Here is a 25916-nt window from a genome sequence, read left to right on the forward strand (position 1 = left end):
CCTGCAATGCTGATGATCCATCTCTATTTCACCACAGGAATGTTCATTAGAGGATCCATGGTGTTCTGTAGCTAATTAGGTTCATAGCAGATATGTATCCCCTAGGGATGAGGAAAAAACTTAAGGCCTTTTTGCTTATTTAAAGTTGATACCCAACTCCAAGTTAAATTGGATATCAAGTACATGACTTGCTCTTCATATATTCTCCTCAATTCCATATACATAAGATTCTTCTCATTATCTGCATTTACAAATTCAAAGGCAATTAGCCCTGAAATAGCTGGAAATGTAGAGAAAGAAATAAATGTTTGAATTTTTATTTCCCATAAAGTTCACATTTTCTTTTTCATTTAAGTGGAACTTTAATTTCTTTTGAAGCATGTAAGACAAGTGTAAAAAAAAAAAAAAAAAGGAAAAAAAAGGAAAGTCCCTCATGGGACAAGAGGCAGAAAAGAACCATTATCATGAAATACAGTATTTGCTTCCTAGGCTGCTGATTCAAATACTCCTTGAGAGGCTGAGTCTGCATGCACAGGTTGAGAGTTCTGGTGCTGGGATGGCTGGGCTCTGGTGTTTCGGTTCTCCTGGCAGCTGAAGCTGTGCTGGGAGCAATGCTGGCTGTTTCTAGAGGCCAGCCTGGTTTGTGTGCTCAGTACCAGCCTACAAGGTCACCACAAAGCACAGCCAAACGTGCAGCACTCACCATCTGCTGTGTCCAGCCCGTCCCTGCCGTGGGCTGGCATTCAGCTGGCTCTGCAGTCCCCAGCAGGAACTCAAGTTGTTATCCAGGCCAAGCTTTGGAGCTCCCTGTGTGGGAATACCTGTGTTCAGTCACAGGCTGAGTGGGTGTTAAGGAACGTGGGAGCAGAAGAAAGGGCTCCAACTCTCATTTAAGATGTAATCCTGGTGTAGCCTATGTGAAAAAGACCACTCCAGTTCCAAAGGAATTGGTGTCCCCACAGTAAGAATGAGCAGACAGAGAAAACTTGGCTCTCATGAACCCAAGCCCTGAGCAGCCACAGGATGGGAGCCAATTTCTTGGATTTTTTCCTTTGTGTCAGAATGGAACAGTCTGGTGAACAGGAAAGCCTGAGCTTTCCACTTGTCCTGTGGCTGCAGTGCCTGGTTAGGGGGCAGCTCTGGGGACCTACATTCCCTGCAGGATTTCACAGGGCTTGTCCCACATGGCCACTGGGAATAACAGGTTCATGCTTTCTGTTGATTTTGCAGTTGCCTTCAGTTTTATATTAGTATTCAAGTTTCCTTCTCATACATAACTTGTCTTCAGGCACACCAGCTTTTCATGAAAGTAATTAACTTACAGCAATATTACTTAGTTCATCCAGCTGGCTGGTTGTGCCTTATTAGTGCTTAGGAACAAGACTGGGGTTTTTCTTCTTTCTGACAGGGATTCTTGGAGCCTCAATGAGCAATTAGTTTAAAAAAGCTGTCCTGGGGAGACAGAATTAGTTCTAAAAAGGCCCAAGACCTGAACTGAAAATCCTGGAGATGTCTGCAACTTTGTTATTCTTTTTATTCATCAAAGGATACATTATAAACTAACAATCTTCCCCAAATATGTATCACCTATTAAAACTAATAACAAGAAGTTAATTTTGATAATTTTAATTTTAAGTAAAAATATAGCATCATCCAAGAGATGAATGAGTGTCCTGCTGAGCAGATGATGCGTCATGTGTTGTTTGGGGTTTTTTGTAGAATGATGTTTTTGTAAAGAAACTTCCCAAAGCAGAATTACTGCAGGAGATGACCTTCAAAGGACAGTTGGTGGCATCCGTTTCTTCTTTTTATTGGAGCTGGTGGGACCCAAGACTAGACTGTAGACTTTTTAACTTCTGTAAACTCTGCAATATCTGCTGCAGTAGGAAAATAAATAACCAGCAGCAATACATGAAGACATTATAGGTAACATGGCCTGAACTAGTACCTCACTAATGTGTACATAACCTGCTTTATAAAACCATATCTTATCCAGGCTAAAGACTTAATTATTATTGATTAGTTCTGCCCACTCTTCCAATATCAGTCATTATTGAAATAATCTCCGTATCCCTCATTAAACATGCATCTGTTTCCATGGGAATGCATTTTTAAATAAGTGCTATTTGAATATTATTGGTTTCACTGGTTGTTCAGGCACTTGGTGCTGTGGTTGCCCAATCTGTCATAGTTAATCAACTCTCATCTCTTAACACTGGCTGCAGTTATCAATGAGTTGAGGATTAATATTCTGGGCGAAGCAGATGATAAATCATTTGTATATAATTAGTGTACAGCAAGGTTACAGCTGACATGAATTTTTATCTTAATTACGAGAGAAATTTGTTCCATTAATTTAATTTAGTTTGCATGAGTGGCTAGACACCTAACAAAGTTAATCTTACACCTGTCATTACAACAGTAAGGAGAGGCTCATTTTCAAGCTGTAGACACAGAAACTCCAGTATATAAGGATAATGTTGCTCATTCTGATGTGAAAATAGATGATCGTAGACAGAAGATACAGAACCTACTCTTAAAGGCTTCCCAAAGGATTTATGTGTGAATATTACAGGGATTCAAATCTGGTTGCTTCTGTACCGAGCAGACTAATTTTCCTTCATTCTCCTTCTGTACTTCTTCATGAGGGAAGCATGCAGTGCCTACAAACAAAGGCAAAGATTTCCCTTTTATTTTCATTTTAATTACTTTAACTATATACATATAGTTAACATGTGACAATACCATAGCCCTTGTATGACATAATATCTGCATTAATAGCTATGGGTGAGGAAATTGTGCTGCCTGCAATCCAGACTTCATATTTATGTGAAAAAGAATTATTCATAACTTCATCTACTACACAAATGGCAATTATGCAGGCATTTCTGAGGTTTCAGCAGACTGAATAAACCTAAATTCTGTGTTAATTATCCAAGCAATTATCAAGTCTGATAAATCATACATGATTGATAGATAAGGTGGGGCTGTTTGGGTAACAGGATATGGTGTTAGTTATTTTGCTGATAATTAACCAAGCACCGAAATGAAAGAAGACTATTTGTGGCATCTCTTATAAAAATGTTTATTTTTATAGATTTGTTGATTATAGTTATTTTATTCTGGTAGGATGACATGGAAAAAGAAAAGCCAATACCTGAGTCTTTTTACAGCTAATGAGATGAGACTGAATACAGTGGAGAGAGAAATGTAAGTGAAAATTGCATTCTGCTCTAGCTCAAGTCCAAATACATATTTGTAATACAAGCCACAGTCTCCTTCACATTTGCAGCATAAAAATAACCCTCAAACAGAAACATTAATTGAACAGTAACTCAGATTAATGTTTTGTAATATTAGTTCACAATTATTACTCTCAGCTAAGGTCAAGAAGTATATAGTTGGATATTCACAAAGAAATGACTGATTTAAAAACAAAGAGCTCTAATGGAATTCAATAGTGCTTTTCAGTCATTCCAGTTGGCATCTCTATTACCTGAAATGATTCACAGTCCATTATGGGAGCTTCCATGCTAATAGAATGTCTATCTTCTGTAATACAGACACATCAGGGCACTAACTGAGAATCTGTCACAATGAATTTCATCTAGATTTCACTTCATCTCTTCATGGACTGTAAAATTTGCTCTTGTACAATGCCTAAATTTACTGTGGGTAATTGAGAGAGATCTATAGATGCAGCACACAGTAAAAAGCAGTTTTCCAAAGATCTATTGTAAATTGTGCAGATTTGGTTCAGTTGGGAAAAGATTATGAAATGCTGGACACCACTGGCTGCTAATTAAATGTTTTTGGTGAGCTCTGAAAATATTTTGAATGGATCACGATGAATAGAAGAGTGAAACCAGCAGCCTGGGTAAAATACCTCTCTTGCAGCTAGAAAGGCAATGAAAAAGCTTTCAAAATCTAAGAAACCCAAAAAAAGAGATCAGCAAATGAGTAAAAGTAAGCTCCATTACCCTTTGTAAGACTTATGGATCATATCAAGTAGACCTATGATATTTTTTATCTCTCTTGTGTTTACATAGTGCAAAGTGGGATATTATCCACTTAATCTGACTTCTTCTAGTTCTTTAAAAAATCATTCTTAAATAGGGCAAGCAACTCCATTTTGTTTTTGCAACTGAGAATATCCACCCTATCTGAAAATGTTGCTGTTAAGTTCTATGCATGGATTCTTGATAAAAAATTAAAATAACGTTTAATGCGCGGCTCATTTTTTTTCCCAGATGAGTACTTGCTCCTCTGCTCATGAAATAGATATCCCAAGCATTTTCAATCATTTATTTTTATTTTTTTTTTAATTTCCTTGTTTCCATTAATAGCTAAACAAAGTTATTGGTATCCTTACTGATCACAGACTTTAATATTTGTTAGTCAATTGCAATTGTGATATATTCTATAGCTTTTTTCCTAAGCCACAAACAGAATAATAGCATCACGCTTCACTGCAAGTGAAGTGATCTCAGCCTTTACATTAGGAGAAAATCAGAATGGTATGACTGCAGTTCATTACTGAAATAGGTAACTGATGAACTGAAAAGACAAAGGGCATTGTTAAATGAAATGTCATTATTAGAGCTGCTCATGTTTAACAAATGTACTGTAAGTTAATTCAGTGGTGTTTTCTCCAAAGTTCTCTGTAGGACGTTCACCATTCATGCTTATGTCTTCACATGTTCAAAGTATTTTTTTTTTTTTGGTGTAAATAAACATTAACTAAATATTAAGTAAACACCAGTTAAACTGTTGTAAAAAACGCTACACCAATTTTTGTCCAAGGTTTACTTCCAGAGCTATGGGTCGCCCAGTGAGGTCTGAAAGACAAGCTTTTTTTAATGTTTCTGAATGTTTATGTATATTATGTTTGAATAAATGCCTCGTTTTCCTTGAAGGAAAACAGAAGGTAAATCCAGAATTTCATGGGGAAAAGATTCAGTCTTTAGGTTCCAATTCAGCAATTTGTGACTATGCAACAAAGCACTTTGGCACGTGTTTAATGTCAGGACCTGAAGCATCTGTTTTAATATGTTGCTGAATTGGGGCCTTAAAGCACAAGCAGAATCTTGGACCTTGAATTTTAAGAGCTGTGTAAAAGTGGTGTTCTGATATCAAATAAAAAACATATCATACTTTCAGCATCTGTGGGAAACTGTTTGCATTGCCCCAGAGGTGATAAAAATAATTTATGGACTCAGTATTTTTCACAACAAGGAAATGACCTCAGCTTTGGCAATCTGAAGTAGTTAGTGAAGCTTTTCTGCTACATTTATAGATTTACTTGAGCTACATATTCTTTGACCTGTATTTGAGATTTATTGGCAGATACATAAGTCACAGTGAATAACCTAAAAAGAAATTGATGCTCTGTGCATTTTGTGCATGGATTGACTGACAGATTATGAAGGGCTGCTTCTTCACAAGTGATTGAGACCTGTGCCTTTGCTTGTTATAAATATGTCTGCTGGGGTGTCGTGTGAATTTTTTAACTAAAGGTTTTAATACAACAGGAAGATTAAAAGCATATTGAGACTATAGGATGTGTGAATATGAGCTTGAAAGGAGACAATATGTTATGGATGCCACAATAAGGCATCAAACCATCAAACTCCTGGGAGCAGCCCTGTCTTCTCTGAGCAGTCCCACTGGCCTGGCACCTCTCTTAAGAACAGGACTGCAAGAGTCCAAGTCAATGTTGCAGAGCATTAGTGATCCAAAAGAGCAGGACAAGAAAGGTTCCTCTGGGTCCTCTTCTCCTGCTGTCCAAGTGGTGACACTCAGGTCAGCACTGAGAACAGCTGAGGCTTCACCCAGAGCTTGCTTTTTCTTGAAAGGGTTTTGAAATGAAGTTCTGGGCCTCCAAGGTATATATTCAAGGCACTCCTCAGCTCTTTGCATAATCCTAGAGGATTGAGTGCTTACCTTGGTATGTGAGAGAGGGAGAGTCCTCCTGTGTTTCCTCAGGTGGATTGAGCACTGAGCAGTAACTAGGGAAATGCTCTATTTGATGGTCTAGCATCTGGCTGGAAATCACTGACCACGCAAGCATGTTTTTTCATGACACTGCCATGGATCTAAGCTATTAATGACATTACATAGATATCCCTAATATTTTTTCATCCCTTTTTCACTTTAGGCAAGGAACTTAGAAGTTGCAATCAAGTATCTGTACTGATAGCTCCATCATTTGCCTGATGGAAACTGGAAAACAAACAACCCCCTCTTCCATCCTGCCACCAGAAGTGAGACTAATTTAAAGTGCAAGGCAAGACTGTAAAAGTTTACTCTCAATCCCTGTTCTTGTGGCCTTAATAACCCTTTCACATGATTTTTTGACAGCAAAAAATAATTGGCAATATAAAAGTTTTAAAGCAATCCATGGTGCTGTATCTTCATTGTCTCGGAGGAAGCACAAGACACATAATAAAGAGTAAAAGTTTACTCACTTGAAACTGAGCTTCATCCTCATCTGTTCAGCATTGCATAGATTTTAAATGTATGAAAGAGGGATGTAAGAAAGAAATGATAACAGAGTCTATCTGTTCTGCTGTTTCTGTCACCAAAGACATCACAACCAAAATAAACATGATTTGGACTACAAACATCTATGGATGAATTAATATTTTCTGCCTCCTGAATGTGCTACAGGAGATCTCTGCATTGGAAATGAACCTTGCACTGTCTGAATATGCCCAGAGCTCTCTGAGCTATCTGCACCAACACCAGCCACCAGGCAAAACATATTTTCTCGATTTATATTTCCACTCATTTGTTTAACTTCACTGCCATCTGCTGTTAAGTATGAGAACCTGGCCTGGAGGCCTGGGAAATAGCTGTGATGTGCCCAGGTATGGCTTGCCAAAGCACTTCCAACTCTTACACAATTTTACTGTGTTGTAAAGGACAGGAAGGAAATAGTTGCTCATGAGGTTTGTGTCCTGTGCATCCTTAGCTCATCCAAAGCAGTGTCTTATCCCTGTCACACCTTGTGAAGACTCCAGCAGCACCAGCCTATATAACACCACCATTCTTTGAGCATGTCTTCCTTCTGCATCTTCCTCCCACTTCTGATCATGTTTTTTTTTGACAGCGCTATTGCCCTATGTTCCTTCAAACAGATCCTGAAAAATCACCTTTTCCACCCAGCATAAAAGTACATAGCATAAGGGCTTGAATAGTAACCAGTAATTATAGCATTTCTCATTTTGTGCAACGGAAGCAGCATCAGTTTATCAAGCAGAGAGGGCTGGAGCAGATGGATCATCAGCTCTTGTCATTCTGTACGTCAGGAGGTTCCTTCTAGTCTAGTTACTTCATACTGGCATTTTCACTGCATCTAACAAATAACACTCAGTGTGGATAATGGGTTGCATCCAGGAAAAGAAAAAGGACACTCAACCAACTGAACAGCACCCACTTAAAAAACATCAGAAATATACATGTATATTTAGGCTATGAATTGAAATAATAATTTGCTTATGGATCAAGATGTCAAAAGTGGAATATATTTGTCCTTTGACCACAGCAGGCTTTGGCCGAGACTTCCAGCAAAATTACAGTGGGAGATAAAGTAGTATATGAAGATTAACATAAATGTTGAGTTTACATAGTTAATCTAATGGCCTTGAAAGGTAAATATTACAGTTATATACGTTTATTACAAACAGTATAGTTTTACTCTTCAGTGTCAAGAATGGGCTCTTGTCAGTGTCAGTTTACTACTGTGGTATTAAATCTTTCCTCATGGCAATGCTTTCAATCTCCTTGCTTTCCTGATATATTTTTTTTTATTATTATTACTAAAAGAGCTGATAATCATTACAGCTATAAGAAAAGCAATATATAGTCTACATCCTCTTAAGTCCAAACAATGAAATTGTATTTCAGTCCTGATCTCAGAATATCTATTGCTATCAAAGTTATGTAATGAACTATATGGCTGAAAAAATGTAGCTCAATTTTCAGATACTGTGTAAAATGCAGATCTGGCATTAAAAAATTATCTTGCCTTATAGAGTGAATTTGATATGGAGTTTAGTGAAGAAGCATCAGAATGGAACACAAACGTGCCAGTTCCTTAGTAGAACAACATCTCTCAGGGCAACAAGATGTAGGTGAAAAAGTCTTCTGTAGCATTTGGTAACCAGTTAGCACAGGACTCTGAAAATTAAAGAGTTAAATAAAACACTTTGCAAAAAAGTTGGGCTAGAGTTGACCATGATCTAAAGCCAGAGATGTTCCTTTTTTTCTTTTTCCTTTATGCTTTATTTTTCCATAAAATATTTTAAATCCTTGTTCTGACTCTAACCCTTTACTGTGCATTTCTTTGTTTCCTCAGCTTTTCCTAAGGAACAAATGGATGCTCTCCTGAGAACATCCAATCTTCTGCAGAATCACCCAGCATATGTGGAAGCAGACTTCATGAACTAAAATCTCTTCAGAACTGGCTCAACATTTGAAATTCTGCATGTTGCCAAGTTCGTGGAAAATTACTGGTACTTGGTAATTCTGGCTTACTGCATGGTACAAGAGCCACTGCTGTCCTTCTCACTTTGGAACTCCCAGCTCACTTTGTCTTCCTGAAAGCAGGCTTGGCTGTTCTGCCTCTCACAGACCAGCACAGATCTGTTTTCTCTGAGCCACTGTGAAACATGCTGCTTCACTTCATACACACTTCCAGAAATAAAGGCAGGCGAATCCTGATGTGATGTTCTGATAGAGCATATGCACTCAATTCATCCTACTTCCTAAATCAAAAACTTGCAGGATTTTTTTGGCTATACAAAGGGAAGAGTATAGTTGGTGGACTGACTAGACGACAGCCAGTTAGGGAGGCAAAGACTGACAAAAAAGAAATGCACTGTCAGATTTTTCTTTAAAACTGCAGTACAAAGGGAACTGGGAGACAGTTTCAGCAGAAGAGATGAAGACAGACAAATGGCTTTAAACTCAGTAGAACAGTAGGCAAGGTAAAAGGTTAATTATTCCTTTGGTGGAAGTTAGAGTCCCTGAATTATTGGGAGCAACTTCATCTCCTCCCTAGAAGCAATTCCTGGATTTAGTAATTTCTGCTCCCCCTGGGTTCAGTTATGGCACTGCTCCATGCTCACTGCTTGGCTTCCCACCAGCCCCAGGCTTCCCAAAGTGGAAGGAAGTAATTTCTGCTGCGTCCAGCCATAGGAAATTAAGAGTTTGGCATGGCATTTTAGTTTACAAGAAGTCTGAATAAGAGAAGCAACACATCTCTACAACCGCAGGACATCACAGCCTGGAGCATGGTGTCAGAGCAAGGCCAAGAGATGGGAAGGTGGAAGAGGTTATATTCCCTCACAGAGACAGATTTAGGAAACAGGCTGCACGCCTATTTCTTATAGTGAGTAATTAACACAGATCACAAGAAAAGACAGCAGCAATGGGCAGCAGAGCTTGCTGGAGTTTCTGACACTTGTTTTGTCAATGAGCTGTGGCTTTAACAGCCATTCCAAACAAACCATGCTGGACAGCATATGGCATACCCCAGGTGTTTGTGTACCTGTAGGAACTTTTCTCCTAATTTCAAAAGTCGTGGAAGTTACAAGGTATCCTTTTCAACCTTGTTTCTAGAAGGCATAGTTCCTGGTAAGAGGGCACACTTTGGAGATAAGCAGGATAACTCCAAACATATTACAACTAGCCTTTCAAAATCTCAAGGATATGAACTACTGGGGACAGTGGAGAAACTGCTGGGAGATTTCTACAAGAAAAGACTTCATTTGGCTTGAACTGTAAAAAAATCCAACACAGTCACTGGAGTCAGCCATGCTGCTGCTTTTGAGGTGACTGATAAGAAAAATCCTGACAATCTTAGAGCTAAACCTTTCTCTTGAGTGCCCCTGCATAAAAGATGTGAAGTTTCATAATAAGATAGTGATAATTCTTATTTTTATTATGAGCTTTGCAATATTTGATATTTGTTTATAGACCAGCTCCCAGAATCAAAGGATTAGGTGAAAGTCTGTTTTAATTAAGAAACAAAGGTTTTCTTCAGATTTTTCTGCCCACTTTGTGAGATGCTGGGAGGAAGCATATCACTTTTCTTTCATGGTAATCATGAGATGCTCTGTGCTGACTTATTCAGCCATGCTACTCAGTTTTATGCTAGGTAACATTCTGATGATTATCTTTACACTTTGGAGATGTAATGCTGCATTATCTTACTAAATAAAAGATTAAATCAATATTACGTGGACCAGATAAATTGGTAATTACATGACCATTTTGTCATGAATTAGGTCCTTGGGTTAATTATAGTTAAGAACTTCCATGGTGTTAATATTTTTTACATTTACCTAGTTTTTTGGCAAGGTTCCCTGACGTTTAGGGGCTTTGCACAGGTCTTGGAGTGTGAGAGAATCAATCTACACAAATCCCAGACTTAGAAAACCAGTTCTTTGCAGACTAAAATTCCAGAAAGTGTTTTCTAAAGTTGTTATAAACACTAACTGCTTTTATTAACTCCTAATGGAACTCATATTAGCTTGCCCTTGAATTTTAATGAAAGGGGTGCCATCAGCATTGTGAAGAAGAAACTATTCAGGAAAATCATGTATTTTATTTGTTAGCATATTTGGGTTTTATTTGTGCTGAAATTAGCTATGATTTGCAAAGAATAGTTAGGTGAATATCCATCCTTTTTCCTTACCTCTGAACAGAAAAAGGGAACAGCAAAAGGTAATTCATATTTCTTAATAATTGCTTCTGTGGAAAAAGAAAATCTTTGAAAAGACAGCTCAGCCAAGTTTCGTGAACACTGTAAGACAATACTTGGATCACACTCTGAAAAGCCTTGAACTGTCCAGTGCAATAAAACTCGGGACTACATTTCATGATGCCCATAAAACCTGCTCTAAAGCCTCCTAAAAAATGTCTCAGAACAATTCAGAAAATGTTTGATTCAAATTGCAAGAACTCAGTGATTTAAGGGACAGAAGTAAGGTCACTGTCATCCCTAATTTGTTTTCAGGACGCTCATTCTTGTAGTCCTTATGTACAACTGAATAATAAAACATACTACAAGCGCATCGGGGCGGCTTTCCAGAGCGCAGCCTGTGCTCGGGGCCTGCGTTCCCCGCTGGCAGCAGAACACAGCGGTGTCACCAGAGGGTGCTCTTCCACCGTTTGTCACTGTCTGCCTGAGTGTAAACAAGATTTGCTTCTTAAAAAGACGCGTGCTTCCACTGGCACTTTTGGGTTACGCCAGAATCCCCTGTTTAGAAGCAGTCTGATCACGGAGGGAGTAGTAGTGAGTGGTAGCAAAGTTTGCTTTTCATTTAGGGTTAAGTTGCAGCCAGGCTAAAATTCCTAAAAATCATTGTTTCATTTCAAAATGCACACATGTATAAATTACTGAAGTTAAATTGGATGTGTATCCAGACGGTTCACAGCCATTTATTTTTTTCTGCAGGCTGTTTTCCTTTTTGCTTAGCTCTGTTCAAGGTTACGCTTCCAATGCTCACCTCGAATCTCTACGTCTCTCTTTTTTACCTCTACATCACTGATATTTTATCTAGCTTCTCTTACCACTCATCTGCCTTTTCAATCCCCTTTCAAAAAATCAACATGGAAGAAGAAAACCCAAATAAACCCCTTCCATCTTAGATCATTATTCTTTTGGGAGTGAGGTGTTTCTGTGATGTCTGTTACTGTTTCAGATTCTCTCACTTCATTGGGAAATGAACTGTTCATTCTTACAACTATTTTAAGTGAAGGATGTGTCATAGTATTATGGCATGTAGAAGGTAAAGTCTAAATCCATGTATTTTGCCTAAGAATACCACAGTGAAAATATACACCTCTCTGTCCCTTTGTAAGGATTTGTAAATCAGTAACCCAATGACCTGTAGTCTCTTATTCTTTGAACATCAAGTAAATCTTACTAGTGATTCTGTTTGGGGAAGTTTTACTTTTCACAAATATAATGTAAGTTCCTGGGCATTTTGTTTTCCAACAATTCCATATCAGATTTGCTCAGTCTAAGTATAAAAATGAAGGAAAGCATTTTTCACTGTGTGAGCATCACAGAGCTGTGATCTGAAATTTAATATCCTGGCCCAACACAAGGAGACTGCGATGCACTTACAGTGCAAAGGTTCTCATTTAGTTTGTTCCTTCTCAGGTCAAGGCTCAGTGAATTGGATTTAATTAGTTGTTCCACGGATGATACCTGAGTTAGAAAGACCCACTTCATTCTCCTGGAGTTTAATTTCTTTTGAATGTAACAGCTGCAGATGACCTGAGACTCTTAGAAGATGTGCAAAGGCACTGTCCCAAACAAACCTCTCTGTGGGTGACTACTCTCTGTCAAGGTGTGCTGTGCCTGTCCTTGCCTGGACCTTGCAATGTGTACACACATAGAAACTGAGAGACTGAGAAACTCCTCAGCAGACTGATTTTCAAAGAAGGCACAGTATCACTCTCTGAAAATGCATCCACTCAAATAATTGAAATACCTAAAATGATTGGCTACTTGCATATAGTGACTACAGTCTCTGAGTCATACTTTCAAAATCATGACGCTGCAGAAAGAGATGTCTGGTATAAACTTTATATTCACCACATACTTAGTTATAATATTCTTATTACTCTCCAGGCAGACTTCTAGACCTGGCACAGATGAAACTGTAGAGAGGACCAGACAACAATTCTGTCAACTTCTGTCATGTAGACCATGAGGAATTTTTTTTTCTTACTAGAATATTAATATTTCCACTATCAGATTACCTTTTCCTCTACAAATTCCACAGGCCATAAAGTCTTTCCTCTTCCATCTCCTTCAGAAAGGAAGCAGATGTGTGACCCTTTCCTAACCACATCACCAAGAACGTGACCACAAATAGGAGTTTTTTGTATTTCCAAAGCCATTACTCCCACCTGCTTTGCCTGTGTTTGCCTTGGGTTTTGTGGCAATGAGCTAATAGCTCAGTAAGTGAGCTAAAAATGTTCATGTTCATATTGCCAATCTTACAAAATTATATTAAAAATTACATGAACATAATTTTCAATATAAAAATGTCCTCTTGTCTGCCTCTATGTTTTAAGCTATTAAGGGCTGAAAATAGGAATTGTTCAGAGGAGAGACTGAAACAGGACCTTGTCTGGACTGAACCTTCTAAATGTCACCCACAGGTATGACAGTGAGCATGTTTAAAACACCATTTCCTGTTATATGTGAATGCTGAAAGGGCACAATACCTTGCAAAGAATATCAGCTGATGTGATGGGATGCAATGGCCTGCTGCAGCCCCTAAGACAGCGGCGACTGGAACAGGTCTGTGACTTTTTCATTTCACAGTGCAATAACTGGGAATGTGCAATTGCCCACTGAATGGTTCTCTTCATCTCAGGAAAGAGCTGAAGGGGAACTGAGTAACTGTAAGGAGATGGAATACAACCAAGACAACAAATTAAAAGAGTAAATGCATGCAGAGGAAGATACTTGTGCTGTAGCTAACAGTATTGCTGATTCCAGAAACCTGGATGAAAACCTTTATCACAGGAATCATTTCATTACGGATCAGGATGGAAGTGATGTCTGTACTGGGGCTGCCAGGCAACAAAATGGGTTGGAAAAGATCTGAGCCACAGAAAACAATGCAAAATCTGATACTGAGTTTGGAAGGCTTCAGCTTCTCCAGTAAGTAGGAAACCAACTGGGAAGATGCAGTCATGGCAGTACCAAGGTCCATGGCCTGATGCAACCACTGAGATCCTTTCCATTTACGCCAAGATCTGTCCATCACAATTTGTTTTATGGTATCCTTAAAAGAATGTTGCACCCTAACAAGAAGATTCTGTGTAAAGGACCATTTCACAGGAAGCTATATGTGCTTTATTTTATCCATCACGCAAAACAGAAATAAATCTCTTTTTGGCCTTCTCAGAACAGAGACCATTGGAAAGTTACTTAACTTACTTTATTTATCTAACTGTGTCTGCTGTACCAACAGTGGAGCCCTTGCTGTTGCTGTTACAAATCCACCTCACATTTTTATTCTTATTACAAGAAGAAACAAATATGTTCTAAAAGATACAGTGAAACCTACTGCTACATTTTCAGTGGTGACTGAGTTGAATGTTGTCATAAGTCCAGGCTGAGCAGCAAAATTAATCATATGGCTATATAAAAAAAATGAGGAAAATTTTTAGCTCAGCTTTGTGGGATCAAGACCAATGAAATAGGAAAATCAAGACAGGATTGTTGAAAGCAGCTGCACCACGAACCAGAGCTCACTTACTTTCACAGATCAAAATAAAGTAGGGAAAGGGAAAACTAAGCCTAAATTGAATCTGCTAGAGATTTGCAAGCACAAAATCTAAAAGTCTGAAGGAAATGAGATTTGTCCTTTTTTGATGGTGCCCCTCTTGGGACTCTTTTTAAAACTAATTGGTATTTAGAAGATTGATCATCCAAATGTTGTAGGGGACAACAGCTCTGTCTGGGTAACTGAGTGAATTTGCATCACAATAAGGTGTTGGGAAGCAATGATTTTGCAAAGTATTTTGTTGAGGTTCAAGTGATACCAGATGAGTTGTAATGACCATAGATTTTGTATTTTTATGCTCTTCCCTTTTCTTTCCTAACTACACACCAGATGAAGGAAAATTCTAGCCTATAAAGGAGAAAAATGTTTCCAGCTCTTGCGTCTCATAGACATAGAGCAAATTAAAAGAACCTATTAGATTTCTGTAAGTACATAATTTCAAGCCAGCTTTGTGATTTTGGAGGCCAGCTGCATGAGTTTTAAAGTTCATAGGAATAAATTAGCCCTGTCTCCCTCCTTTGCCTTACTTTACTGCTTGAAAAAGCCAGAGAAACAGTTCCATTTCCCAGACAGGTTTGTTCCCTGCCTTGTCTGATACTCAGTTACTACTTAAGCCCCTAGTTCATACTACCTTTGGCTGTTTATTTATAATTTTTCTTTATCGTGTTTCTTTGAAAAGGAATTTTATGGGTTTTTTTTTAAGATGATCTCTCTTCGCAGCAGTTACACTACAACCTGCACTTCCTGCTGCATTTGAAGGTCACCTACATCCCTTCCTAACACTCCCCTGTTTCCCTACTCTTTGTCCCTGCTTTTTGAGGGCTTCAGTCTTATTCTGCAAAGCAATCAAATTAGAACCATACAGTTCTCTGTGAGGAGAAGGCAGGCAAAACACAGAAACCCCATATTGCTGTGGTGACCACATTAGCCTCTGGGGCTGTGGAACACTGCTCTGCAGCTCTAATTAAGATGTGGCCTGTGGTTACACTAGTACATGGCCTGAGCTGGTCTGGCCTATTTTTTGCTTTTACTACTACTACTATTATTATTATTATTATTTTTACTATTATTATTATTATTACTATTATTATTGTTTTGATCACTCTGTCAGGGCAGCAGTAGGAACGGACTGTCTCATGTAGGCTCTGCTACCTTCCAAAGGATAGGAACACTGCACTCCTGCTCTTTCACCTCATTGGGATGCTTCCAGCCACAGCTGAGTACAGAGTTATTTTTTTTAATATTCTGTGTGTGGCAGAGTCTGGAAACAGAACACCTGTGATAGACCTGAAAAGACATCCCTGTCAGGTATTTCCAAAGCTATTGCCAACAAGAATGCTACCCATGAAATGCTACCGTGGTTTGCTATCTGGCTGTTCAGCCCTTCAAAGCCCTGTGCATTGGTGTGATTTTATTTAGGAATCCAACATGTGTTCACAACCAGCCTGGGCACGGCATTCAGAGCCCAGCACACCCATCACTCTGCAGGGTCTGCCCGGTGCTGCCAAACCCGGGATGGGAGGCCAGGCTCCAGCACATCCACCTTCCCACCAGGGGATGCTCACACATGGCCCTGCGACGTGCCATGAGGCAGAGCCAGCCCAGATTGTGGGGGGTTCTTGCTGTGGGACTGGAGCACAAATCTGATGAGCAGCAGCTGAGGGAGTGGGGGGTGTTTGGCCTGGAGGAGGCTCAGGGGTGACCTTTTCAGTCTCTACAACTCCGTGACAGGAGGGTGCAGCCAGGACAGGGCTTTTCTCCCACACAACCAGCCACAGGATGGGAGGACACAGTCTTAAGCTGTGCCAGGGGTGGTCTTGGTTGGGTATTACCAAAAATTCCTTCACAGAAAGCATGATTAGATATTGGAATGAACTGCTTAGAGAAGTGATGGAGCCAGTGTCCCTAGAAGTGTTTAAAGAAAGCCTAGAAATGGCCATTGGTGGTGTGGTCCAGTTGACATGGTGGTGTTCGATGTTGGATCTTTTGCTCATCTCAGAGGTCTTTTCCAACCTAATTGATTCAGTGATTCTGCGCCCCGTGTGCAGAGAGAAAAACCAGAATGAAATCCCACTTCAGCCGTTAGGTCACCAAAGGAAACACGGCCGGCAATGAGAAGAGTCAGCGCCCAGCGGGGCATGAGCGGCCGTGAGGCGCCTCGCAGTCCGAGCACTCAGGAACTTGTCCTCCATGCCTGCGGGAGGCCTCAGGATCCCTTACAAAAGGAAAAAAGGAGAAAACAGCGGCGGGCGCAGGGCAGTGCGGGCAGGGGAAGCGCGCGGGGCCCGCGCGGAGGAGCCGCGCTCTGAGGGGCCGCGGGCACGGGGCCACCCGGGGGCGCCCCCAAGGGCGCAGCCCGCGGGCGGGGCCTCGGCCGTTGCGCTCCGCGCAGCCAGTCAGTCACATGAGCCGCCGCCCTCCTTCCCCGGCACCCCTCGGCCGCGAATGGCACGGCCCGGATGCGCTTGTACGCAAGGAGGGTGCGGGCGAACCATTGAGCGGGGGCGGGGGAACCCGGCAGCCGCCGGCCGGGAACACCCCTTCGCCGGGGCGCTGCGGCGGCGGGGAGCGGACGTGACAGCGGCGCGGCCGGCGGCGGAGGGCGATGGGGGTCCCGCGGGGACAGGAGCGCCAGGCCCCGCAGGAGGTACCGGAGCCGCGTCTCTCCCAGCCCCCCGTCTCCCGGGCGCTGCCGAGGCGCGGCCGCTGTTCCTCTGGCTCCGCTGCACCGGCGTCCCCGGGATCCCCGCCCGCTCCTTCCCCTCGTTCCCGGCCCTCGCCGGCAGCGCGGGGGTCGGTGCCGCGCAGCGGGCTGGGCGCGGGGGGCGCGGGGAGGCCTGTGGAGCTGCCGGCAGGGCTGTGCGGGTCACCTTCGGTGCACCATCGCCTTCCTGTGTCCCCTCCGCAAGCCCGGCTCGCCGGGTTCCCGTGGGAGGGAGTGGAGAGGAGGAGGGTGCCCAAAGGAGTGGAGGTGGGAAGGGTGTGCAGGTGAGTCCCTGCAGCCCCTTGAGGCACACCTGGAGCCCTGTTACGGTCTCTCAGGCCTAGGGCCGAGGTGTCTGTGCCTCTAGGAAATCTCGTGTATCCCCGGAGCTGTGGGGTTGCATCGTCTAGGGTGGGGACAAAAGCCCTGGGACAGGCTGGCTGTGCGGGTGAGGCTTCGGAGCACTGAAACTGTCCGGGCTGCCTGTCACAGTTTACTTTTGTTACTGTTGTGCTTTGAAATTGCAATTGCCCAAAAAATGGAATTCCATGTGAGTGTCTTCTCCTGTTTTTGTAAAAGAATTAAGAGAAGCATGTCTTGGTTTTGGCTGGGATAGAGGTTAAATTGAGGTGTATGATTTTATGAACCCTGAAATTAAAGAAATGTGTGAAATGGAGAATAAATTAACTGGCTTATGGCAATAGGACAGTCTCAGTAGCTGGAGGCAAGCAGTGGACCAGGAATTTGAACAGAAAAAGCAGATTAAAGTATTTACGTGGGTGGAAATATGTGATGTTAAGTCCATGTTGAAATTTGTTACCTGTTTCTTTAATGTCTTTCAAATTAACAACCAAATTGCTAATGGAAGGCAGGTTTTCCCTGATATGTGGTCTGTGCCAAGGCTAGGCTTGAAAAACACTCATTCTTCAAATGAATGAGAAGAGCTGAATTAGTGTTTTGTTGTTTGTCAGGTTGAAACAAGAGAAGATGAGGAACAAAACATCAAGTTGACTGAAATCTTGGAACTGTTGGTGGCTGCTGGGTATTTTCGAGCAAGAATCAAGGGGTTATCACCCTTTGACAAGGTGAGGCCACTATAATATTTTGAAACTCCTCTTTTAAGTATAAGAGGCTTATATGTTTTGCCAGTTTGCTTAGCAATTCTAGGTGACTTTAGAAAAGACAGTTGCAACCTATGAGGTTTCCCTGTGTGAATAATTCTGCAAATGACCTAGTTTCAAACAGACAGGACCTCCTCAGTCTTGAAAGACAATTTTGTGCTGCAAGGCCTGTTTCAGAGAAGACAATTGGATGCAAAATAACTGCTGTCTGCTTTTTTGTAGGTGCTATGGCCTGTTCTAGAGTTGTGTACAGGGAATTTTCCTCCCTCTCCCAACAGCAGTTAGAATAGCTAGTCTTTGGGTACTCTGAGATAGCATGGTAATTAAAAACAGCATTGATGAGAAATGAGGAAGTGTCTATGTAAGAATGGAATAGTTATTTTGGGGCTGTTTTTACATGTCTTTAGAATGTCATATTTGTTAACCTTTCATTGTCCTAGACAGGAAATCTGTGATACTAACAGTGAGCAAAGTTCAGGTTGAAGAGAGATTTCTGCTTTAATGCTGACTCTGTGAGAAATTCCTGAACCAAGGTTTGAAAACACAGAACTACAGCAGCCTTGAAATGGATTCGGCTGTTTTCTGCTCTCTGTTTGATCATGGCACAGCCTCACTGTGCACTGCAATTTTATTCAAACTCCTCAGTATTGCTAGCAGTCCCTGCTCAGGAGTCTGTGCTTACGGAGTAGTTTCAAGGAGTCTGCCTTAGGATGTAACATTGTTGCATTTATGTGTAGAAATCACTTATAGTTACTTAATTATAATTGCAAAGTTACCATTTCATGGCAGTGCCCAACCTCACTCTCAGAATTGCTGCTGGAAATAATCACACTGCTGATGCAAATATGTAAGTTATCAGTTCCAGAGGGGAGTGTGAGAGGGGTAATGTGTCAGAAACCTTGTTAGAAACTAAGGTTCTTAATTTGCTGAATGATGTTGGCAAATGACTCCACATTTTAATCCCTTTTTCTCTTTGCCTTTGCATAAATTTAGGTTATCTTTCATATGTTTATGCAAGGTTGTCTTTAAATATTTATGTAAAGTTGATGAAATGTCTCAGTTTAAATATGCTCATGTCAGAATAGGGCCTGAAATAGAGATTTCTGTAGAGCTGGGGATTTCCATTGCTGTGCTGATACTGTCTCTAGCACTTTGTGTTGCATATGTCAGCAAGCAAGAAATAATAGTAGCAAAGATACATATAAAAAGGTAATATAAGGCTGCAGTAATTATGATCCTTGATAAAATTTTGATATGGTCACTTTTTAGAGGTCATGACATTTAACATACTGTTGTGTTTTATCCATTTTTTTTTTTGTTTGGTTTCCTTTTTTTCAATTTGAGAGCTGTTTGCAAAATAATATATAAAGCTAAGAGAGGAATTTAGGTTGTCAATAACTGCTGGGTTGGTTTCTGTCTTCTTGTACTTGTGTATTGTGTGTACTACTGTATGAAGTTGGTGTGGTTATGTTATATGACCTCTCTGTCTTAGAGCAGAGAGGATACTGAGGACAGTAAGATTACTGAGATGTAGTTTCTAAAATAAATAAAGCCTTGAAAGTGTATTTGGGTTTACCTCTTCAGTTTAAAGTGGCCCTGACCATGCTGTTGCTCCTTTGCCAGGTGGTGGGAGGCATGACGTGGTGTATCACCACCTGCAGCTTTGATATCGACGTGGATTTATTGTTTCAGGAAAACTCTACTATTGGTCAAAAAATGTAAGTTGATTAAATGGCAAGTGGGGGATTTTTCTTCTTAGAAAATAGAAATTGGGCAGGGAGTGGGAACTTACCTGCTATGTTTCTTAGAAAGAGTTTCAGTTCAAATTTCCTGCTTTTGAGGCCTGCCTGTTTACAAAACACTGCACAGGTTTTTGGGTTTCTCAGAAATCCAGAAAGAAGCTTATTTCAAAAAAGGCAGGGCTATTCCCTTTGGGCTGCCATGTTCTTATATCCCTACTAAGCAGTAAAAGTGTTTTTGTGGCTCCACACTGAACTGAATTGGGAACTGATCCAAATTAAAACCTACCAAAGAAAACCCAAAAAACCAAACCCAAAAGAAAAAAGAGAAAATAGTTTTAACATGAATGAATTCCTGGATCCAGTTCTCTGTGCAGCTGCACAGATGCTTGTGCTGGCACAAGGGGAGGATGCAGAGGCCAAAGCAAAGGGCAGAGGGAGACCACGCTGCTGGAAGCTGGAGTGCAACATTAGAAGACCTTCTCTAAGTTCCCTGTGTCTGCAATTCTTCTGTGTAAATAACCTCTGACTCCCTTTTATGGTTCTGGGTTGGAATTGTAGGCATCAGCAAACAGAATTTAAAGTATGTCACTGTTGCCAAAATAGTTACCTGCCCCATACTGAGGAGGAGGATTTCCTTCCTCAGAGGGACCCAATGAGAACATTTTGGTTTGATTCATTTCTTATGCATGGAATTTGCTCATAAGCCAGCTAATTCCTGTACTTGAGAGACTATAGACATAGTTTATGCTGGAAAAGGGAACACATTCTAAATTCCAATATTTCTTTATGTGTATCTGTGATAAAAGAGCCATAATTAAAATTTGCTGGCAATAAGATTACTCTGACAAGTTACAGTGGCATCATAGATAACTAACCATAACAAAGCATTGCTGAGTGCAAAGAATAAAGTAGAGACTAGGAATGAAAATGGTGGTGGTAGTTTTTTATCTTTGTTATCCTTAAGAACAACAGGATAGGAAACAGTTAAGTTGTTCTCAAAATGTTCTGTTATTTTTCCAGCTGACTGGATGCAAAACTGGCAAAACAAAAAACCAGGCGCCTCTCCCAAAACAGCAACAATGATTTATTTGTAAATCCAAAATGTTCAGAATCATAGGAGCATAGGCTGTTTGATGTCTGTGTAATGTTTGTGTTGGTAGAGGCTCAGGGCTTCTGTGGTGTTTTCAAGATAAAGAAAAGTTAAACTGTGTTTTCTCAATATAATTCCAAAGTGATGGTGTTACACCATTGTGATGGTGTCCTGCTATTTAATTGCTGGGCTGAAATAAACATGAAAAAATACCTTAAGAGAGTATCTTGCATCTATTGGATAAATAGCTTTTGTTTTAATTGCATTTGCTTTGATTGTGCTTCACTTCCCTTTAGGAAGTAAAACATTCCAGGCTCTATTCCCAGATTTTGGTCACTGTCTCATATCTCTTGATCCCCTTTTGTTCCAGGATCTTAGTTGTCCATTTGGGCAGTACTAAATATCACTGAGGTCAGTACTGGACCAGTTAATTTTTTTTCTTTCATGGGGAAATAGCTTTGGTTTTCCAAGTAAAGTTTTCATCCTCCGTGGTTGCACCTGCTTTAAAAATGTACTTGCCAATATTGACAGCAGAAAAAAATTCCTGCCCTAAAATTAGGTATTCAGTGGAATATTCAGGATGAATTTCATGCAGATGGATCCCTTGTGGCAGGGTAATCCTTTCACTTAACCAGCTCTTACTGAGCTCTAGAATGAGATTGCTGCCAGCAAGTCACTTGAAAAGTATGTGAAGTGCACTGTGTATTTAGCTTTCAAGTGCAGAATGTATTTAAATTCATAAAATTTCAGGAGTAACATCAAGATACATTTTGAGAGTTCTGCTAAAAAAAAGTTTTAAGTCCTTACATTTGATTCTGGATTTCCTTGGAGCGTACATCTCTTACTTAATGTAACTATTCTTAAAGCTACTGTCTCTTCATGTTGGGTGTACACTATAACATGCAAAGGTGTTTGTGGGTGTATTTTATATGGGTATTTTATCTGTCCAGACACGCAGATCTTGAAATTTTCTGTAACAGTTAAATGAATTTCCAAGGCAGGAGCCTGTAAGTGGGGCTTAATCACCTCTTCACAGGCTGATAATAAATAGATTAAATAGTGCCTGTAAAAGCTGTTTTGTAAATGAATTTGATTGCTTTTCATTTTATACAGTGGAAGTCACTAGAGGGAATCTTTGAATGGCTGTGTTTGCAAAAATAATCTATAATTTACAAAAGAAAATTGTGGCATATATACCTCTGTCTTTTTGTTGTTTTTATAATAGTGCCTTAACTGAAAAAATCGTGTCAGTATTACCAAAAATGAAGTGTCCACATCGTTTAGAACCACATCAGATCCAGGGACTGGATTTCATTCATATATTTCCTGTTGTACAGGTAATAATTTCTTGGTGTATTGATACTTTGCTGAAAAAGGCCATAGAACTTGCTTAAAATAATGGAACAAAACTTTGAATTCTTGTTTGGCTCCCTATTTAACTTTGGAATAAATGAACACAGAGAAGTAGTTTGAATTTATGTTTTTAAAGAATGAAGTGACATTATGGATGATAGAATTTTTAAGTGTTGTTTGATCTGTGTTTAAAAAGTAAACAAAAACTCTGAAATCTTTGCAGTGGAGTCAGACTGTGCCTATTGTGGAATGCCTGCTTAAAGAAACTTCAGTTTAATCTTGTTGTGCAATCTGATACTCTGCTTTGGCAGACTAGGAAATAGAACAAATACCTTACAGTCTGTGTTTAAGCTTATGGAATAAGTTATGCACATAGACCTTGAATCAGAATATGGATAAGGCAAAAGCCACTGGGGTCATTGCTTTAAGCATAATTCATCCTTATTTCCAATCACTTAAAAACTGTGCTCTGACAAGTGATCCTCTTTCTGTGCATTTGTTGAGCAACACTAACTCACCATGTGCATCGTTCTCAAGTTTATTAAGATTTAAGCTAACACTTGATGTGTTCCAGTTGCATGTGGTATTTTGAGAATCCTTGGCATGTTGTTATCATTTTTTGTTTTTCCTTTCATCTACACACAGAAAGGTATCTTTGACAGATAGGGAAAATGAAGACTCTTAAGTAAGCTTCTTTTCCATTAAATATCTCCTCACCTCATGCTTGTGAAGGGATTTAGCAAGTAATTCAAATCAGTTAGATTCAATTCAAATCTGAATTTCATTCTGTAAGAAGTGGGGAAAACTTCCTGGTGCTTTTTCCTGTTATCTTCTAGTTGGAGGCTCCTGAGGAAAGCCACACTTAACTGTATTTCCCACAAAACATTCTGTGGTGCGTGCTACTCTTACACAGCTTTCAGACTGTGATGATGTTGCCTAAGGTGAAAGTTTGTGTTTTGCTAATGTGAGTTTTTTGCTTCTAAACCCTTATTTCCTGCACAGGGAAAAAAAAAAAATAAATTCAACCCAGGTGAGTTTCTTGCCCTGGTCACTTGATGGCAATGAGTGGTTATATTTATCAAACACTAGGCTTCTTTCATAAGAAGTATATTCCTAAGCAATAGCACTAGGCATTCTTTTCTCTCACCTGCTTTATCCCAAATCCTGGTTTGGGATATTACTTCTGGAAAGGAGAAATATTAATTCTAAACAGGGAGGAAATATACTTCTGGGTTTCTCTGAGGGCAGTGACTCTCAGTATTTGTAGCTGGCCAGTAGGAGGTAGAGCTGACCCATATGTGGTGCTGAAGTCTTTTTTGATGGGCTTAGTTTTTGGTATGTGGAGGATCTTTGTTTAAAAATTGTGGCTTTCTGTTGGGTTCCTGTGAAGTTCTGCCTGTTCAACATACTGCAGGTTCCTCATTTCATCCCAGCCAAGGCAGACTTCCAAGAAAACTTGTTGGTGTCACCAGAATACTGTGTTCTGAAAAAGACCATGCAAAATATAAAATGCTGACTACACCATGTAGGAATTATGTATTTGATAATGGCCCTTTATTCAATGCCCTATTAAACTCAAGATTCCACTTGCTGTCTGTAAATCTCAAATCAGTTTCCAAATAATACAAAATCTTGCTCTTAAGCCTGGCATTGTGTCCCATTTGACTCTTGCACTATGCAAGAATTTAGATGGATCCTTCCCTACAGGAAGAAATTAAACTGAGTTGGCTCACTGCCATAGAACTTTAAAGAAAAAAAAAATCTAAAAAGTATAACAGATATTCCATTGGGCAGAAATGTCATTGTTCTTCCTAATAAACTCTGCATATGATCACAGGCAAAAGTATGTACAGTGTCTTGTGTTGATATGTGCTTGGTAATTAATAGTCTTCATTTTCATCTCTTGTTGTCATCATGTTCCCCTCACTTTCCAGGGGTTCGTGGTTATAGCACAGGAAACAGTTGCTGGTTCAAACTTGGATCCCACAATTGATCTCATCTCTTCTGTGACCTCCTGCACAGGCTGTCAACAGCCTGCAAGATTTATCTTCTCCAACATTGTTTAAAATGTACTTCAATATTTTGTGGCTTTTTGTGTGGTCTTATAAATGTCAGAGGAAGTCTTTATTCTTGCACAGGCATGTGGTTCTTCATGAACACTTCATAGGCTTGAAAATACATCTTTTCATGGTGGAGCTGTAGTCTTTTAAACCAGTGAGTGATCCACAGTATGAGAATTTCATAGAAGAAACATGCACAGAAGAAGAAGAAATGTTTATAAAGTAGCAAAAGTTTTTATATGTTTATAAAGTAGGAAATACTGACAGATTTTGTTAAGATTAGGCCAAAGACTTGCTGTTTACAAATAAATCACATGTTCTTGTTTCTGTGCTTAAAAATGTGGTTTTAGCTTTTATCATGTATTGAAAAATTATTCAGTAGTTTGGTGCTTACTGCTATTATTCTTATGTTTTCAGCTGATATAATATTTTCTTTTTCAGTGGCTGGTGAAACGTGCAATAGAAACAAGGGAAGAAATGGGAGATTATGTCCGTTCTTACTCTATATCACAATTTCAAAAAACTCACAGACTGCCAGAGGTAAGATCAAGGCAGTTCTTGTTTCTGTTATTATATCGCAGATGTTCAGTTGCAGTACCAGCCCCACAGCTCTGAAATCTGCACATTTTATGAATGAGTCCTGAAGGAATCCCCTACAAATTTATCTGGGAAGAAATTGAAGCATTATTGTGACAGAAATTTTGTAGATTCTGGTTAACTTTTGCCTAATGATTTCCTAGGTTTTTCTGCAGTATGTGGTATTTTTGTGTCATTCTAGCTGTTCAGAAACACCCAGCATGCTGTGCAGAAGCTAATATAGCTAATTGAGAATTAATATGCTGTTAATGCTCTGTAATTTGGGGTTTTTTTTTAGAGTGCTGAAAGGCATCTCTTGTCTTCCTGTATCCAAACCCCAAAATTTGTTCTTGAAAACTACATTTATAAAAAACTTCATCCAAAAACTGAACTGTTCTTCAGCAATGAGATGAAGTTTCATTGGAGGAGATATTGAATGAGCTTGGATGTGTGCCTGTAGTGCAAAGCCATCCGTTCTGTTCATACATTTCACAAGGCAATTCCATTTTTCATATGTAGAACCCAAGTTCTGTGCCTTAGTAATAGGATTTAAGGTAGATGTCCCTAGTGTTGGGACAGACAGATTTTATTAACTTGGGGTGGTTTTAATTTTGATTTTTTAAAAAATTATTATCTTTAATGCTTAGAAACTAAAATAACAGTAGAGGAAACTTCTCTTTTCCACATCAAGTTTATCCCAGCTTCATTTCTTAACGGTGTAGTGAAAGATTGGAGGTCCCAGTAGTGGGCTGGAATTGCTTATGTGTCATGTACTGCCTAAGCAGAGAGCAGCCAGGCTGCTGATCTGGACACAGTTTTGATGATCTATCTGAAGGCAGAGGCAAGTACTTTTCTGTTACAGCAAATCACTAACATTTCACCAAATCATTGGGCAACTCAGAAGCTGATTGACAGCTTTGTTTCACAGAATCATTATGTTGTTTGAGAT

General features: G+C 39.9%; 1 protein-coding gene and 1 long non-coding RNA gene across 9 annotated transcripts in view; both read left to right on the top strand.

Moving 5' to 3' along the window:
- The window catches only part of LOC107207177, a 28788-nt gene extending 14846 nt beyond the window's left edge, over nucleotides 1–13942 (top strand). For 2 of the 6 annotated variants that reach the window (XR_004498330.1, XR_001522641.2), the window contains exons 3-4: nucleotides 3130–3210; nucleotides 8360–10238. This is a non-coding gene — a long non-coding RNA (uncharacterized LOC107207177). Of the gene's footprint in view, nucleotides 1–3129; nucleotides 3211–8359; nucleotides 10239–13185; nucleotides 13328–13403 lie in introns of those variants that run through there. The other 4 variants (XR_002001925.2, XR_002001926.2, XR_004498332.1 and 1 more) reach the window with 3 other exon arrangements.
- Nucleotides 13943–16832: 2890 nt separating this feature from the next.
- Nucleotides 16833–25916, top strand: part of CCDC93 (coiled-coil domain containing 93) — a 33532-nt gene continuing 24448 nt past the window's right edge. For 2 of the 3 annotated variants that reach the window (XM_015634865.1, XM_015634866.1), the window contains exons 1-5: nucleotides 16833–16968; nucleotides 17997–18110; nucleotides 19770–19864; nucleotides 22204–22315; nucleotides 24833–24931. In XM_015634865.1, the coding sequence (XP_015490351.1) occupies nucleotides 16927–16968; nucleotides 17997–18110; nucleotides 19770–19864; nucleotides 22204–22315; nucleotides 24833–24931 (462 nt within the window). In that variant the 5' untranslated portion in view covers nucleotides 16833–16926. Of the gene's footprint in view, nucleotides 16969–17996; nucleotides 18111–19769; nucleotides 19865–21348; nucleotides 21390–22203; nucleotides 22316–24832; nucleotides 24932–25916 lie in introns of those variants that run through there. The other variant, XM_033515941.1, reaches the window with a different exon arrangement.

This window comes from Parus major, chromosome 7 (genome assembly GCF_001522545.3).
Source record: "Parus major isolate Abel chromosome 7, Parus_major1.1, whole genome shotgun sequence".
NCBI lineage: Eukaryota > Metazoa > Chordata > Aves > Passeriformes > Paridae > Parus > Parus major.